At 40.6% G+C, this 16,353-nt stretch overlaps 1 protein-coding gene across 1 annotated transcript in view; it reads right to left on the reverse strand.

Annotated features, from left to right (window-relative positions):
- Positions 1 to 980: 980 nt before the first annotated feature.
- Positions 981 to 16,353, reverse strand: part of DCBLD2 (discoidin, CUB and LCCL domain containing 2) — a 43,734-nt gene continuing 28,361 nt past the window's right edge. The window contains exons 7-15 of the mRNA XM_059826703.1: positions 15,660 to 15,700; positions 12,832 to 13,047; positions 11,102 to 11,226; positions 6,492 to 6,639; positions 5,917 to 6,087; positions 4,866 to 4,959; positions 4,429 to 4,478; positions 2,595 to 2,732; positions 981 to 1,498 (exon numbers count right to left, since the gene is read on the reverse strand). Of these exons, the coding sequence (XP_059682686.1) occupies positions 1,056 to 1,498; positions 2,595 to 2,732; positions 4,429 to 4,478; positions 4,866 to 4,959; positions 5,917 to 6,087; positions 6,492 to 6,639; positions 11,102 to 11,226; positions 12,832 to 13,047; positions 15,660 to 15,700 (1,426 nt within the window). The 3' untranslated portion in view covers positions 981 to 1,055. The remainder of the gene's footprint in view (positions 1,499 to 2,594; positions 2,733 to 4,428; positions 4,479 to 4,865; positions 4,960 to 5,916; positions 6,088 to 6,491; positions 6,640 to 11,101; positions 11,227 to 12,831; positions 13,048 to 15,659; positions 15,701 to 16,353) is intronic.

Raw genomic sequence — 16,353 nt, forward strand, 5'->3', positions numbered from 1 at the left:
GTGCTAAAACGTACCGTATGTGCTAAATGCATGTATAACACAAACTGTGCACCATTAGAATATTTGTGTGCTTCCTTAAGCACTCACAGAAGTATATACATATCTTTCTTTGTATAAGCTCACATCTTAACTCACAACAATGATACTCCAGGGGGTAGGGCAGGGGGACGGGGCAACCTTTCTGAATTCAGTCACCTCGAACACCTGAATGCTTCTTGCACAATAACCATCAGGGAAGTCTGAATTTGAGGCAGACGTTATTCAGAGTAGCCTTCACTTAGCAGGGAAAATCTAAAAGCAGTTGCCATGTAGTTTGCTTGTATGACTTAGTCTGCGCCTCCTGGATCCCTAGGAAGGAACAAGACTGAGTGGCTTAAGGAGATGAGGCAGAAAACAGATTGTACGGACAGCAGAGTCCAGTTTTGGAAGGCTAACAAAAATGGTAGGAACCTTCTGAGGAACACACAGCTGATGATTCCTAATCCTGTGAACAAAAGCTGAAATAATTTAGAATCAAAATTATTTTATGCCATGAAGTTAATGGGATTTTTGCCATCAGTCCTGATTGTAGTTTTTTTTTAAAGTCCAAAGTTGTGCAGGCATTTTAGAAGGTAAAATGAATTTTAGAAGCTATAGTGCTTACATACAGATCTTAAAAAGTTTAGGTGCTTTGGGGTTTTTTTTTCCCCCAGAAATAGTACCATTAGCAAGAAATTACTGGCTTTCGTACTTTAAACTGTTTGTTTCTCCCAATTTATTGTTCACATCTATAAATTGAAGCTAATCTTGAAGAGTTCTTCTCTCATGTCTGACAGACAATTGTACAGTAGTAACAACAAAGTCCACGGTTTTGCAGGAAACAAGCTGTAATGGTAGATACAGCTTAAGGAAAGGCAGAATTACTGGTTTCCCAGACCTTCAATACCACATTCTTTTGGTTCAACATCGTATTATTTAAGACTAACAATATCAAAACAATGCAATTAAAAAAAAAAACTGTCAGCTTTATGGAACTGGCTTTTAAAAACAAGCCATCATTCTACCTTACTCGTGAGCTAACTAAGTTCATCCTTACTCCCCGTGGAATGGGCCACGCTCTGTGGTACCTGGTACACCAATTCGGCGGCGGCACCTGGCCCCGGTTGCCCCTTTGGTGTATCGTACAGCGCCTGTGCTGATGATGCGCTGTCTGTCCTAGATAAGAGTTTATTGTAAGTTCCAACCAGTGGAGGAGCTTGATTCCCTGCAGCTTTGAAGGTGGAAATGGAAGGAACGCCAAGAGGTGTGCTGGGATGGCTGGACATGTCCATGATTATTGGAGTTGCATATTCTGGTCCAGTTATAGGTAGTGGTTCAGCATAAGCATGGTAAACTTCTTGTATAGGTGAATTGTAAGGGTCCAAATCGGCGTAACTTGCTTCTTTCCCTTCCTCTGGTTTAAAGGTTGACCTCTGATGAAGCGTGCCGACAATTCCCCCTACCAGTGGCTGAGCATACTCTGTGTTGCAAGCCCCAACAAAACAAAATAAAAACATACTTAATGGAAATTTTTTTTACAGTGGCATCACATTAAACACAACCTGTCAATAGTGTCACAGAAATTATTACCCTAGATCAAACCAGTGGTCCGTCTCTTGTCTGCCAGTGCCAATTGCTTTGGAAAAAAAGTCATTTCCACCCACTAGTTAAAGCCATTGGGATAGCCACAACATCCCACTTTTGCAGGTTTATACTTCTTCCCTTGTGAGCTGCAATTTCCCCTGCGGTAAATCTGCCTTAAAACAAAGTTTTTTGAAACCTTCTTCCCTGCAAAATTAGAATTAAATTAAATTATCCTGTCTGGCTTTGGATAAAAGATGGTCCTTTGGGCAGAGGGTTTGTCCTCTGAGGGGGGAAGCCTGCGTGCAGTCAGCTGAGATGTTCCAGTTCAACAGATAATCCGAGTTACAAAAGCTGGAGGTGAGAAACCTGGCTAGCTGGGCAAAACCAGAGACGCAGCTTCTCTTTTTTGACAAAAGTAATTCTGCCTGCTCTGAAGCCGTAATTCCTGCACATCTGCCTATTTCTGCCATCAGCACATAAGCACAGAACCAAAGGCACAGTCAGTCATCATCCTCTAATGACTGGTTCACCAAGGAAAGGGCGTATGCTGTTATCAATTAACTCCTCCTTTTCTAGATCAAAAGAATGATTTAATCCATACAGACAGTGTAGGAAACCAAGTGCCACATTTCAGATTTGTGCATAAAGATAATGGGGTGAAATTATTTCCAGTGCATGACAACATAAACAAAGAAATCCTAAAACCCTTTATGGGTTTTAAGAACAATTACAAGTAAAGAAACTTTCCATTACTGCATTAACTTGGGAAAGTGTCTATCCACAGCACATCAAGTCAATTAATACATACTTTTATGATACTCAAAGAACAGATTTGAAAAAGCCTGCGCTTTAAGAATTGCACTTACCATATTCATTTCTCCTCTATTCCCCAAAATGAACAGGAAGTAATTAAATGTAGCTAAATTCCTGACATTTTTTGGCATGTCTCGCACACACACATACACAGAGCCCAGAAAAACAGTAAAATGTACCTGCAGACTCTGTTTGCAGCATTGTTGGGACTTCTCTTGGTCTTAGGTGACTAATTTCACTGCTGCTGTAGCGTACAGGAGTTTCTTCATGTTCTGCTGATTTGGTCGGGAGAAACTGCTTCATTCCTTTCCACCATCCTTCACATGGATTTAAAAAAAAAAAAAACCACCCAAGACTGCATATGTACTGTGTTTTAAGCTACTAAAATATTTTCACACCACAGCTTATATTTTGTAGGAGCAGATGATAACTCAATTATCCGTATTTGGTTACAAGTACTAAGGTGACAAGGTATTTTAACATTTTTCTGGCAGACTGAAGATTCAGAGGTGAGAACATTGCTCTCACCCCATCAACTTGCCTGAATGCTTCCCCTTCAGACACCTGCAGAACTGCTGCAGTCTAATGAACCTATCCCTGAATGTCCATTAGCAGCAGTGCTGGGTTACTCATCACATTAATAAATTCGTAAAATACAACACAGAAAATACTAAAAAGTCAGCCACGATTCCAATTTGTAAATCAAATATTTACACGAAATTTTACACACTCTTGGTTATAACCTAAGCATGCATTTAATTAATGTGGTTTCTGGCTGTTAACGTCATGTTTCTAACTCGCATTGTTGAAGAAGGCTGATCAGTGAATATTTGCAAAAACCTGAATGAAGAGGATTGTAACTTCAATGGAAATGACAAGGAGAGACTGTAGTCGTGAACGTTTTCTTGAGAGAAGGTAGGGAGGGTTGGCTTTGTTAGGTTCTCCCCCTCCCTTTCCCCAGTAGCCAGAGCCATTAACATATTTCATTCCAGTTGTAAGAGACCATCCTGTAGGTAAACCCCAAGAAACAGGAGACTCAAAACCACAGAACGCTGTTTAACAAAATTTGAGGTAGCCTGTGGGAGGGGACAGACAGAGGTTCCACAGAGAAGCGCAGCAACAGTATTTTGGTACTGCAATTTGCCAAATTTCCTTTTAAAACAGACCTGCGTACTGAACATGTAAATTTAAGCAAACAGGAAAAAAAATTGGCATGTCCATCATTGACATTTAAATACAGGATATTTTGAGTCTAATATTCTAAGACAACAATGCTGTGACCTATCAGAAAGGGACATGTAATAAGTACAAATAAGGTCATTAAAAGGTTTCTTACCTAAAAGATACGGTGTACTTAAAACTGCCCGTGAGCAAGCACGCAGATGTGGGAATTTTCAACACGAGGCCAGAGCGGCGAAGCACGGTCATACAGACCGTACAAACCCAAATGCTGCAGCAGCCCTTTATGCTGCAGCACAAGCATTTTCAGGACACTTGCCGAGTGCTGCTTGGTGGCATTGTCTGATGTCAAGTTAACAGGGCACAAGGCAGTAGGATGGAAAATATGCCTAAAAGGGGCTGCAAACAATCCCACATGCTTACTAGGGCAATGAAGACAGACAAAACTTGACCGACCTTATACTCTACGATGAAAGATTTTTTCCAGGACAAAAAAGTACCAAATATACGATTATCAAATGTGTAAAGACATTCTTCATAAATTATTTTTCCCCTAACGTTGTATAATTAATAGGTTCTATACTTTGTTTACTAAAAAAAAAAAAAATCTGAAACTGTAAGCTGTAACAGAAGACAAGGCATTTTCTGTTTCTGAAAAAATTCAGAGAATGAACCAGTTAAATCTGTCCAGAAAAGAAGTTCAGTATTCACTATGCCTACATCAGTTAGCATTAGAGAAGCTTCTGCTAGTGGAAATTGTGTTACTGCAATCTGAAATAATACGCATCAAACCAAAAATGCCAAGTAAATGATTTCATAAAACCATTTTGTTACCTGCACGATCCCAGTAAGGTAGCTCGTAAGTGCCCTCAGTTTTTTTCTTGCTGTGGTAGAAAGAAAAAGGGGGTATTTTAGCTAGTCTGCTTATCGGAAGATGCATTAATTAATGCTCAGCAACTATCACCTTGGCTGTAACTGGTCCTCAAATTTAAAGTATAAGCACTAGTAAGCGCTGGCTTGCCATCACCAGTCTGCTGCTACTGGAGAAACCAGTTTTCAGTAGAAGCACATCTAACGAAAATAGTTACGAAAAGCTGTTTTCACTGTCCTCGCTGTTCAAGTGAACATTTTCTCACAGAGAATACAATTCTGAAAAAAAATCCTTCCACAAGTGTGGACCACGTAGCTCCCATAGCGATACATGCAGCATTTCATTCCCACACACCAGGCTAACATTCATTTCAAGCACTTCCATTAATCTAGTCATTTACCGGTTTCTCCAATGCCACGCACAAACTAAGATAAGTATCAGAGTAGTGAAGACCATCACCAGCACTGGAACCAGAACTGCTGCCAATGCCACATCTGAAAGCCATTAAATTAAGTGGTGTCAGACAGAAGAGCTTCTCATAAATCAGTTTTTAATTTGAAAATTACTTGGGTAAAGCACACAGTTTTCATGTATAGCGTCTATCACACCAGATTCCCCAGCTACGCTGCCTTGCTGGACTCTCCCACAGTGTACATGTCAATTAACATCTGGCTTTTCGACACGTATGCACAGCTGGTATTTTTGCAAGGTTTTTTCATCAAAATCAACAGATTTGTCTTAATGTAAGTACAATTTTTCTGTTAGAACAATGTATTTTATTATTAACAAGGGAAATCAAAAGAGCCCAGGAATATGCAACCACTTAAGTTTGAACCTCCTGTAAGAAGGGAATACCACAGCACCTTAACAGTTAAATCACGATCAGCCTACGCTGGGTCTGCCTGTGACAGGAGACCATCCTGTCCCCTGCCATCCAAAGGACGCTTCAGCAGTGCCTACACCTGCAGCGATCTTGTTCCCTTTTCTGACAGTCGTCTTTGATAAACAAAATGATGGTGCCAGATGATGTTTTTCGAATTTCATGCCGACATGACTGCTCCATAAAAGATCAGTTATGTCAAAAGTGTTTTGTCCTAAGAAATTACCAAATTTAATAACAAAGCAGTTATATCTGATGGGAAGTCCAAGTTGCAACTTCTCCCTCTGACAAAATTTGTTCAGTAACTAAAAGCTGAACTCGGTTTGAACAAGTTTTGAAAGATGGAACTTTATCTATATATACGACTTGGACGATTGGCTTTGTTTCTGCATGCAGTATGCAAAGGTACATTTTTATCATATGTATATTTAATAACTGGTAAATATTAAAAAGAAAAGATTGATAATCTGCTATAATAAAGTGTTGAGAAAATTTAAATTCAGAAAGCACATTTAATACATGCCGAAGCACTGTAAGGAGTTCCCAAACACTTCTGCTGAACTGTGCGTACCTTTGGTTACGCTCGGAGTCACTGTGGTGTTTTTTATTTCAGGCGTGAAAGTTGTTTTATCTGTCTGCAATGAAGTCTTCACTGAATGAATGAAGTCATCACTGAACTCATCATTCTTGTCATCATTCTTGTTCTGGGGTGGCGGTGGCATGGTGATTTTAGGAGCACGGCCTTTAGAAGGAAACAATTTATAAAAATAGAAATTACAAAAACGTATTTTTGAAGTGCTAGTTTTCCATCTTTCCTTTTCAGGAGAAGACAGCTGGAATAGTTTGCTCTAAAGCTTTTGTTCACGCTATATAATGAGGAAAAACCCCCCATGAATCAGTAACATGGAAAGCAAGCGACCGGTGTCTTTCGAAACACTTATTTTCTAAATTACTTTGTTTACGCCTAAACTAGGTATTTTCCAGGTTAAGTGTAGTAACTTCGGAAGAAATTCAGAGGTGTCAGTTACAGAGGATTAGGCAGCTAAGAAGTACTTTTTTCTCATTGAAAATAAACCCTCAATGTAATCTTTGCCAAATTATTTCACTGCTTGTCTTGCACAGTTGAAAGGTTTTCAGTTGCCTTACCTATACTAAACTGACATCCTAGCAATTCTACTTTCATTGCGATTTTCTGGTGCCATTTTAAGGGGTTAATCCTAAAAAAGCGTGCAATAATAGGTGGAATGAAATTATTGCGAACTTCCTGGTACAATTCAGTGTTCCCTTGAAATATCTAGAAAAGAAAGAAAGAAAAAAAAAGAGACAAACGTTATGTTATGCAAATGCAATAGCAACCAAGTAACTACAACCAATTTTGATGTTTTATTTAGGAAAAATAAGCGGTGCAAAATCCTGAATATTCACCCCAGAACAGTGCTGCTGCCTGCACATCTCCACTCCCTCAGCCCTATAAAAATAAAGAAAGGGGTGTGTGTGTACGTGTATGCACGCAACTACTCACTTCAGAATAAAGGTGCCGTGTAATATTCTACTGATGCTCCCCGAGCAATGCCTGCTGTTAAAGTCATCTCACATGTTTATGGCACTGAGTAATTCTAACTCAGTCCTTTTTGGTCTTGTGCACTTACTCTTCAAATATATACAGAGCAAGCAGTTGTGACAGTGTGAGAGCAGGAATTAAGCGGTGCCTTCACACAGCCTAGTAGTTTAAGCATGTGACTGGGTATGGCATTTATTAGCAAGCCTGAAGAGACACAGTCAAGTAGGGAATCACACTGTCCTCTACTGGTTGCTGCCTACAAGGGCTGAAGGCAAAACAAGAGGATTCAGGTTCAGAACTGAGTGCTCTCTCTTCAGAGTCTCACACAGTGCGGTTCTGGAAGAGAAGGGCACAGACTTTGCATAAAGGATGAGCTAAAGCTGGTCCTCACACACCAAGAACTCATCAAAATTGGACAATACAGAAGGGGTTCGTCTGGTTGAAATGTAAAACCAGTAAGCAGATAGTCACCGTATGATGCAGTGTAAGCACACCGACAGACTTACAGCCAACTACGGGTTTTGCACTGAGCTGCTTAAACCAATATAGAAAGTAGGCCCAGTACTCCAACCCAGCAAGCCATCCCATCGTCTTTGGGAGGACTGGTTTGGTATCACATCTTTGGGTAGGAAGTGAACCGTCTCTCCCCGTTGGGGCACAGCAGTCGGTCTTTGGCTCTGCAGATGCAGCTCTTGGGTGCTACTGCAACACCTGGCACCACAGAGGTGACAGTAAAGGAGCAACGTTTGTTTCTAAAGCACTGATACAGATACTGCAAATCATGTTGGACGTGGTGCCCAACAGAATTATGGCACTCGTCTGAAAAATAAATACTATAGCGAGTTTTCTGCTCAGTCACACCACTTGGTAAAGAGTAAAGCACCCTGCCACTCTTAAGGACAAGCATTGTATCGTCTAACAGCTGAGGCGTCTGCATAAAATGGAGCAGTCAAGAGCTTTTAGCACACTTCTGATCAATGCAGATCGCTGGTCTTTCAACCTTCATACACAAGATAAAGATTTTTGTGTTGCACGCCTGTGTTTAAGTTTTTGTAACAAAATGACTAGAATATCCCTAGGGGTTTGAAAGAAAACAATTATTCCAGGAAACTATCCATCCAAAAGCCAAACAAAACCAACCCAGACAAACCCAGGGTCCTTTAAGAGACTCACACCTGGGCTCCCTGAGGTACATAACATGTCTCCACTCTCAAAAGACACACAAGCCCTGTTACTGTTACTTACGACTAGGAATTCTGGTTTGTCCTTACATAGGCATTAATTGTCTTCATGTTTGAAAGCGCTGACTGACCAAATAGACAGACAAGTCAATGTAGTTAGGCACAGAAAAATAAATCACTTGTTAACATAAACGCAGTGCTTCATGTTTGAGTGTGGTGTTTTTTCTACGTCTTAAATCAGTAACCAGCATTTTCATTTTTATGTGTCCAAGTAACACCATCAAACTGACTACTAACCCATTCATGACACTAAAACTCCAGGCAGGCAAACACAAGGTGTGTGCCTTGACAGTGCATAGCCTCTGTTCCTCCCCAGCTTACTGCAGCGCACATTTACGAGCACGTGGCTCTTGGCAATACTTGTCCTGCTCGGAATTTAAGCTTATTGTTCTTAACTATACTTACTAGCAATGAATGAAGACAGATTAAATGCAGGGGCAAGTCTGTGGTGTTATTTTGGAAATAAATGAGTAATACAAAGCAGTCACAGTTTGTGTGTCCAAGTATTCACAATCTAATGAGACGTGGTAAGAACACATTAGACCGGGTTACAATTTACAACCATTTTCCCCTCAACTAGGGCAATATTGGTTTTTTTTTTTTTTTTTGAAGCTGACAGGCTTGTAGCTACAGATCTCACCAGAGAATTACTTGTTTTGGTAAAGATGTAAATGAGAACCAAATACAGAGGTGCCTCTTTGAAGGGATGCGCCCAGCCCAAACCGCTGTACCGTACCCCTTGTTTGCGCTGTGCCATGGCAGCGCCCGCTACTAAAAGACAGTGCAAGCTGCATCTGGCTACTTGAGCAGCAAATGCAGAAGTTACAGATTAAGAAAATAGACGCCCAGCACCAAAAGTAAGTCTCACTTCAGGTTTCTGAGGCTGAGCACTTAACAGCGAAGGCAACAACAATTGTTAACATTGACTATTATCTTCAAGAAAGATTAAGAGTAAAGTAGTTCTTTACTCCAGGCTTTATTAGTCAAGCTTTTGATGTCAAGTGTTATGATAGTAATTTAACTTTACCTGCAGCTCAATATTTTTTTATTCATTTAATTTTTTGCACACACAAAAAAATTGCTGCAGAGCTCAATACAGAGCAAGATTTTTGATGAGAAATCACTTTCATATTCCATTTATTATCAAACTCCATTTGCCTCTGTGCTGTCAAACAAAACTTTTCCAACACTGCAACTTTGATTTCTCATTTGACCCCAATTCAAGCTTTTTTTTTTTTTTCATATATAAAAATCTTAAGAAAAGCTTTTCTTGAGTACTGACAGCTCTCTAGAAGCTATTTGCATAGAGGACTACAGGAAAGTCTTGGAAAAGCTTCCAGTCTCCTGAACAACGTTAGGAATTTCAAACATCTTTCAAAAAAAACAGGGAATAGCACCTCCTGGTTGGTTTGGTGTGCAATTAGGTAAGGCTCAAAGGGAGAAAGAAGCCTGCATGCATGTGTGTCCAAAAGCAAAGCTGTATCAAGTGAGATGATGTCAGACAGAGGAAAAGTCTGCTACTTTGAAGTCCAAGAGATCAACCGTACTGAACGCTGCTTTCTGTCATTTAATAACTCCAGCCGGCACTTCTGGCTTTGCATGGTTCTTCATGCATCATACCGAATGATATAAAAAGTGCAAAAAAAGATCCCTTGCCTGTAATTTCAAGCTCCACAGTTTGTTTCATTTCATGAACTTGCAAGAAAAACAATATGCTCGAATTAAAAGGCAACAGCTGCAAAGATTTTCTAAGAAAATAATCAAATTGAACATGAAACCTAAATCTAGGCATCTCGCTAGCTGAGATTTTATTTTATGGCCAGAAGAGGGCACTCGAAAACTAGCAGAAGATGCTGGGTTTTGCGTTGGGTTTTGGTTTTTTTCCTCGAATACTTCACACTAACAGTCTGTTAGTTCACATATACGTTCAAGGAGATGGACCAGCCCCGACAGTAAAGTCTCCTCCTTTCAGGAAAGTTTCCTATTGTGATTATGTTCAGTGTTCAAAAACCTCTTAATTTAACAAACAAGATACTTCAACCTTTCGCTTCATCAACAGGACGCTACACCCTACCTTGAAAATTCTTAACCTACAGTAAACAGAAGAAAACCAAAGTGCAGCTAAAGAGTTAATATTCTTCAGACCCGTTTCTAAAAGGTTTCTAGGTTACTAGTTACTGTTACATGTATGTAATACCACAGGCCTAGGGAAGTAAGGTAAATCGCATCCAAGAATTTTAAGAAAAAGAAGGAAATTCTAGTTCCAGTCAGGTTACCAAGAATCTTCTCATTTGCTTAAGAAAATACGATCTGAACCATTGGGAAGACCATGTAGGACATTCATCTTCTCATTTTTACCGTCTATTAAATACTGCAAAACTGTAAACACAGGGGAGGTAAGACTATCTTACCGCTAACATTAGGTAATTTTTCTGTGTGGCAAAGCATTTGCAATCTGAACAGACCATTTCATTTTTTAAGAACACGCCCCTCTGCAAAGGGCTGTTCTATTATACAAGAAACTTACCTGTATTTTGTCAAAAAGTAAGATTGACAGAAACATTACAAAAGATGGAAAACTATACAATCCCTAAAATCTATTCTGTAACCACAGGAAGATAAGAAAGTAAACCTTAATTTTGAAACATACAACCTATTTTTGAAAGAAATCTGATTATTCACAGCACCAGACGGCCTACCACTGGCAACGGAAGTTTCTTGTACAGACTATTCCCACCCCCAAATAGTAATAAAAATAATCTCTGGATTTCAGAACTGTTCACATCCTTACATATTTTTTGCATATTTTCACATTTTCTTCTGCATAGATGCTGTTTATGATTCAAAATTACACTGAAAAGTTACTTAACGTTTCCTCACCGTACCAAAATTAGTTGTATTTACAATTGTGAAATCTCCATAGAACATACCTAGAAAGAGTGTGGTATTTTTACCTTATCTTTATCCATGCCAGGTTCTCTGTACACTGTCCATTTCTGTGCATCGTCACTGTATAAAATTCTGTAGGCTGAGACGTAATAGTAGTACTCTGCTAAGGTTGATCCAGTAGTTATAATACCTGTGAAAATGAAGGTGCCCAGTTAGACAAAAAAACTGGTACCGGTTTGTAAAAATTAATAGATCAGCTTCTGAATCCAGAGGTACGTAGCTGGAATCTCCACTGGTCCAGTTACATTTCAAGAAGTTTATCCCAGGTGCCAGGGTCTGAAACTTCTACCATGACTGAAACTTAATAATCATTTTACTTACTTTTATATTTTAATTCTCACGACACAACCTTGCTAAGCACTCCTCCCCCGTTTCTTGATGGAAACGTTCATTTGACCATGGCCCACTCCTGGCTCCAGCTGCCGAGACAGCACCGCTCTTCTCCGCTTTTGTACCGCCAAGCTAAAAGCGCCACGGGAAGAACTGCAGCGTCCTAAAGCTGACACTTCAGCGCTGCACAACGACTCGCATAGGAAAGCTGGTTTCTAAAAGCTTATTAGCACAGGAATTAGAGGAGTAATGTAAAATCCAAATAGTCCCCGGGGAGGTAATAACAAAGGCTGCTGGTAAACCCGGGTTGCTTAATGACAGGAAGCCAAGCTGCTGACAGCAGGGTTTGCAGCTGAGCTTACAGAGACCAACCCATGCATTTGAGAAAGAGACAAAGCCAAACTGATCAAAGGAGGATGTTTCACGATAGTCTTAAAGCCCAGGACTCTACGAAGCACTCTACCTAAAGCCACTTTATTTTGGATTTAAGTCAGATTGCCAACATGCCCATTAACAACAGCAAATCACCTCTGAACAATTAAAAGAGAAAACACTAATGTCAGCACAGAAGATACGATAGCTGCACTGCCACTACTTAAGGCCACCCCTGAGGTTAACCCCAAAATGCAAATGCCTCAGTGCTTCACTACTCAGCGTGGGCCACACTGCGACCAACAGGAAGAGGTAACCAGGAGCTCGCTCGCTCCGCTCCCAAAACGAGAAGCAAACCATCCAGAGCGGACTGGGAAACAGCACCTCCAGCTGCCTCTCCAAATACACACAGCTACTGAAATCAGGAGGGATGGGCCATCGCAACCTCTGTGAAGGAGCAGAGCCTAACCCAGACTCTGGCTGCGTCAGTCTGCGCTCTTTGATCGTCTGCCGAGGGAAAGCGCAACAGACCGCCGAGGGGCCCACCATTCCCAGTCCCACTTCAGGCCAGGAGGTGAAGGGGAGGCTGGTTTACTCTGTTTATCTCACATTGCGCCACAACTGCTCCTATCTCCGCTGTTGGATTCACTACGGCCGTGATGGGCAGCAGGGAAAACCCAGAAACATGTCAGGGCACCTGCATCAGAGGTACCAGTGGTCTGAACTGACTAGACACGGATTTGCACCTCCAAGGAGACAATCAGCAGGAAAAGGGAAGCACCAAGGGTCCAATAAAACCACAGGAAACACTTCCAACAAATTCTGATGGAAGACGTGTTTTCTATCATGAAACTCCACCTGTTCAACTCTAAATCCGGGCTCCTCAGTGTATTAGCTAGGACACGGAACCAGCTTTGCTGTAACGGCAATTAAATGTCACCTGCACTTTATGTAAGACCAAGCACTGCAAAAAAAGGATGTCAGTAACCAAACTTTTTGAATGCTGCTTAAAAGCCACATCAGATTCACTTACCTGTTATTCTCTTTTCTTTATTCAAGTCAATCTGCAACCACTGATGTTCATCACTGATAAAAGCAGCCCAAGGAGGACCAACCCTTTTTAGTCTGGCATTTTCAGGTTTCCAAATGTTCACTTGTCCTGTTTGGTCAGACCACTCAAGAATAGATGATGCCATGATCTGGGAATCAGGGATTACCCCAGATTCCATCCCCAGTGTCCCATAGCAACCTGAGCAATAGAAAAGGTGAGGATTCAAAATGACAATTCAAGTTACCCAATGATTTTACCTGCTTGGAGTTTAAGACTTTACATACAAATATTAAACTGCCATCTAAATTTATTCCATAACAACACTACCAACAAAACACACTGTCTTCTGCTTTCTAACAGTGATGCTGGAACCAAACTTGTGGTCCTGAGTATTCCATGATTTATGCCTGCTCAAGAGTAATGTGGATATTCTCTCAATCACCACTCACACAGAGCACTAGACAAGAAGCTTTGCGGGAGCTGTTGTGGTTTAAAGAGTACGTATGGCTGATGCAGGATGGGAAACAGACTACTTGATCATTTGTTCCTTTTTCGTGTCTATATAACCTCTTGGTTTTTAAACCCACCTCAGTATCACAATGTTAATTCAAACGATACACCAAAGCACGTAGGAAGCCACGTCATAATCCCGGCATTGAGTTCAAACACATCCCTGAAATTAGCTGTATTTTTTGGTCAGCATTCTTACTAAAAGTTTCTTCCCATGTCACATTCTGCTGATGGTTAAAAAAGTCTCCTAAATTCCTAGCTAAATTGCCTTGCTAAAATCTTGTTCCGTAGTGCCAATGGTTTTCCCCTCTCGCATGTGTGTTCCCCAGACGTATCAGCAGAGAGCAACCTCTGCCTTCAGTCCAGCCTGAACAACCCAGCCTGGTTTCCCTTTTGCTGTGCGCTCCCACTCTCCCCGCAGGTCCCCTGCAGCTCTCCTCTGCTCCAAGGTCGGGTGCGCATCCTTCAAGGGAGGTGCAGGTGGCAGAGCAGATCCCAGACAAAGCCTTGCCAATGTCCTGTGCGATGGCACTAATAGTTCATTGTCTCTACTGGACGTACGTCACCTGCTACAGCACAAGATCACATTAGCCCTCCGCTAACCGAATCCTTTCCCTCGTCTGTCATTTCCATGTAACACGCTGCCAGTTTGAAGCAGAAATGCCTCAGCCTCTACGTACCCGACCTTGTAATTTTTGCCCTGTGATTCTTCAATTCATTTGTATTACTCAAGTCTCAAAGCCAGCCAGGTCTTCCTGTACGAATAGTTTCATCTTCCTCTGCACTGACCACACCTCTAGCATTAATAACGCACTCTTCCATTTTGAACCAAGTCATGAAACCAACTATTATGGAAGAACCACACTAGTAACTTCACTGCAGTCTGATAAACCTCATTTGAGCATACCATGGAGTCCTCTTTTTCCTTCAGCTAACTCCTAGGCCACCCAACTACATCTATTTTAATCTAGACTTGCATCTTGCCTCTACCTTATTCAATAATTTCTCAAATGTGTCACTGAAATCCAGATAGTCTAGATCAGCATTTTGTCCTATCTCTTCATATTCCCGGCCATTTAATTATTTTCATATACACTATCAGATCACATTCTGAAAGACAAAAAACCCCAAGGAGCCCTGCCTCGATCACTGTGCTTAATGTTCTCCATGCACAAGGTCACCAGACATGCAATTCCTCCTTCCAGCTCTTGCAGAGGCCTGGGAGAGAAACTATTTGAATATTATGTGGATTATATTTTCTAATTTTTGCTTGTTTGTACACATTTCCATCTCCAAACACTCCCGCCCATCAGATCCCTGCTTTTGTATCGCCATTCAGCATCACTTTCATTTATATATTAGGAAAAGTATGTGTTTACTTTTGAAGAGCATGTGTATGATTTCCCTCCCTTTTTTGTTTTTAAATTTATCCTTACAGAAATCAGACATAACACTTTTGTTAGGCTTTTTTTATAGTTATTAAAACAGTTAAAGAGACTAAGGAAAGGTCGCTGTCTTCACAATGCTTCCAACATCCATTCAAAGATGGTGTTTAAAGTGACTTACAGAAAAGCTAGCTTCCATTTAGAAAATTACAGCTAATTTATTTGAAAAACAGGTAATTGATAGAAAGTAAAGACATGCAAAGCAGTAAAGCTTTAAAAAGAGGCAACACTTGTTATACCAATCAGCAACCTGGTACACATTTACGAAACAAAACACGGCAGCCAAGAAGGAACACAACTTCGACGCAGAGCAAGGACCAAGAGATGCCCTTCCAGAGCAAGAGAGACAAGTAATTCAGCACAGAGCATTCAGTTGCAAGAACATGGGAGAACCAAAAAAAAAGGCCGGAGAAAGTTGAGGAATCATTTTGGGATTTCTGCTGGCTTTCTTAGCGGGAACACAGAGAGCGTAAGGAGTAAATCTGGAAAAAACCTAGAATGCACCATTGTTACAAATAAAGAGCAACTCTTAAGTGCCCAGCTCTGTTTTAGCAGTATGTTTGAAGTATGGGAGTCAAGTCACTTTAAACCAGACTATAACAGAGGAACATAACCTGAAAGAATCTCTTTCTGCAGATAAGCAAGGCTTACTTTATACATCACTGTATCGATAAACGTAGTGATGATTAATCATCAAAATGAGATAGTAAAGCAATTAAAAAAATGTAATTACTGAGGAATGCAGTAAAAAAAAATCTAACGAACAAAAATTAAGAAATAAAATCCCTGCACACTTATTTCTACCCACAAATTTGTATGAAAGTATCAACATACAATACATGTGATAGTACTTACCACTCGTCTTAAAAGTGAAGAGACTTGCTGATAAGGGTCCCCTGCAGAGAAGAAAAGATGATGTTTTTTGCAGTAGTCAGTGAGGAAAACGGAAACAAACTGTCTTTAATTTATTTTTCTAGTCTGACTGCTTGCCACTGAAGCCTATGCACATATGCCTAAACAAGCACTTCGTGATTAAAGTAACACTCCCTGTCACCAAGTTGCAGCGCTTTCAGTACAAACACCTTTTCAACTGAAATCTAGTCCAGAGATACGGGGTTAAAGGCTTCCAAACAAACATCTGCCCAGCAAAATGCAAGGCTTCATTAAAATGCTTCCCTTTTAAATTAAGCTACTCATAATAACAATAATCAATCTACTCTGATTTCATTCCGGGGACTTCCGAGATAAAATGACAAGTTACACTCTTTTCCCTGCAACCAAAAAGTTGCTGTTAAATTATTATTTTTCCACGGACTGTTAGGAATTTATGGTCAAGCCATGCGTTTTGGAAGGTAAAACCTCCCTGCAGAATTTGGAAAATTAACCTTTACGGTCTAGAGGCTAAAAATACCTGGTAAAACAATCACACCGTAGCCAAAGAGCATTGTGAGAACCTTACAGAAGAGAACCTGTCCATGGAACACGTAGCTCCACTAGCTGAAATTAATCCCGCGATGAGACACGACCAAGATCAAAGGTGCTAAAGATA

Source organism: Gavia stellata, chromosome 1 (genome assembly GCF_030936135.1).
Source record: "Gavia stellata isolate bGavSte3 chromosome 1, bGavSte3.hap2, whole genome shotgun sequence".
NCBI classification, from domain to species: Eukaryota; Metazoa; Chordata; class Aves; order Gaviiformes; family Gaviidae; genus Gavia; species Gavia stellata.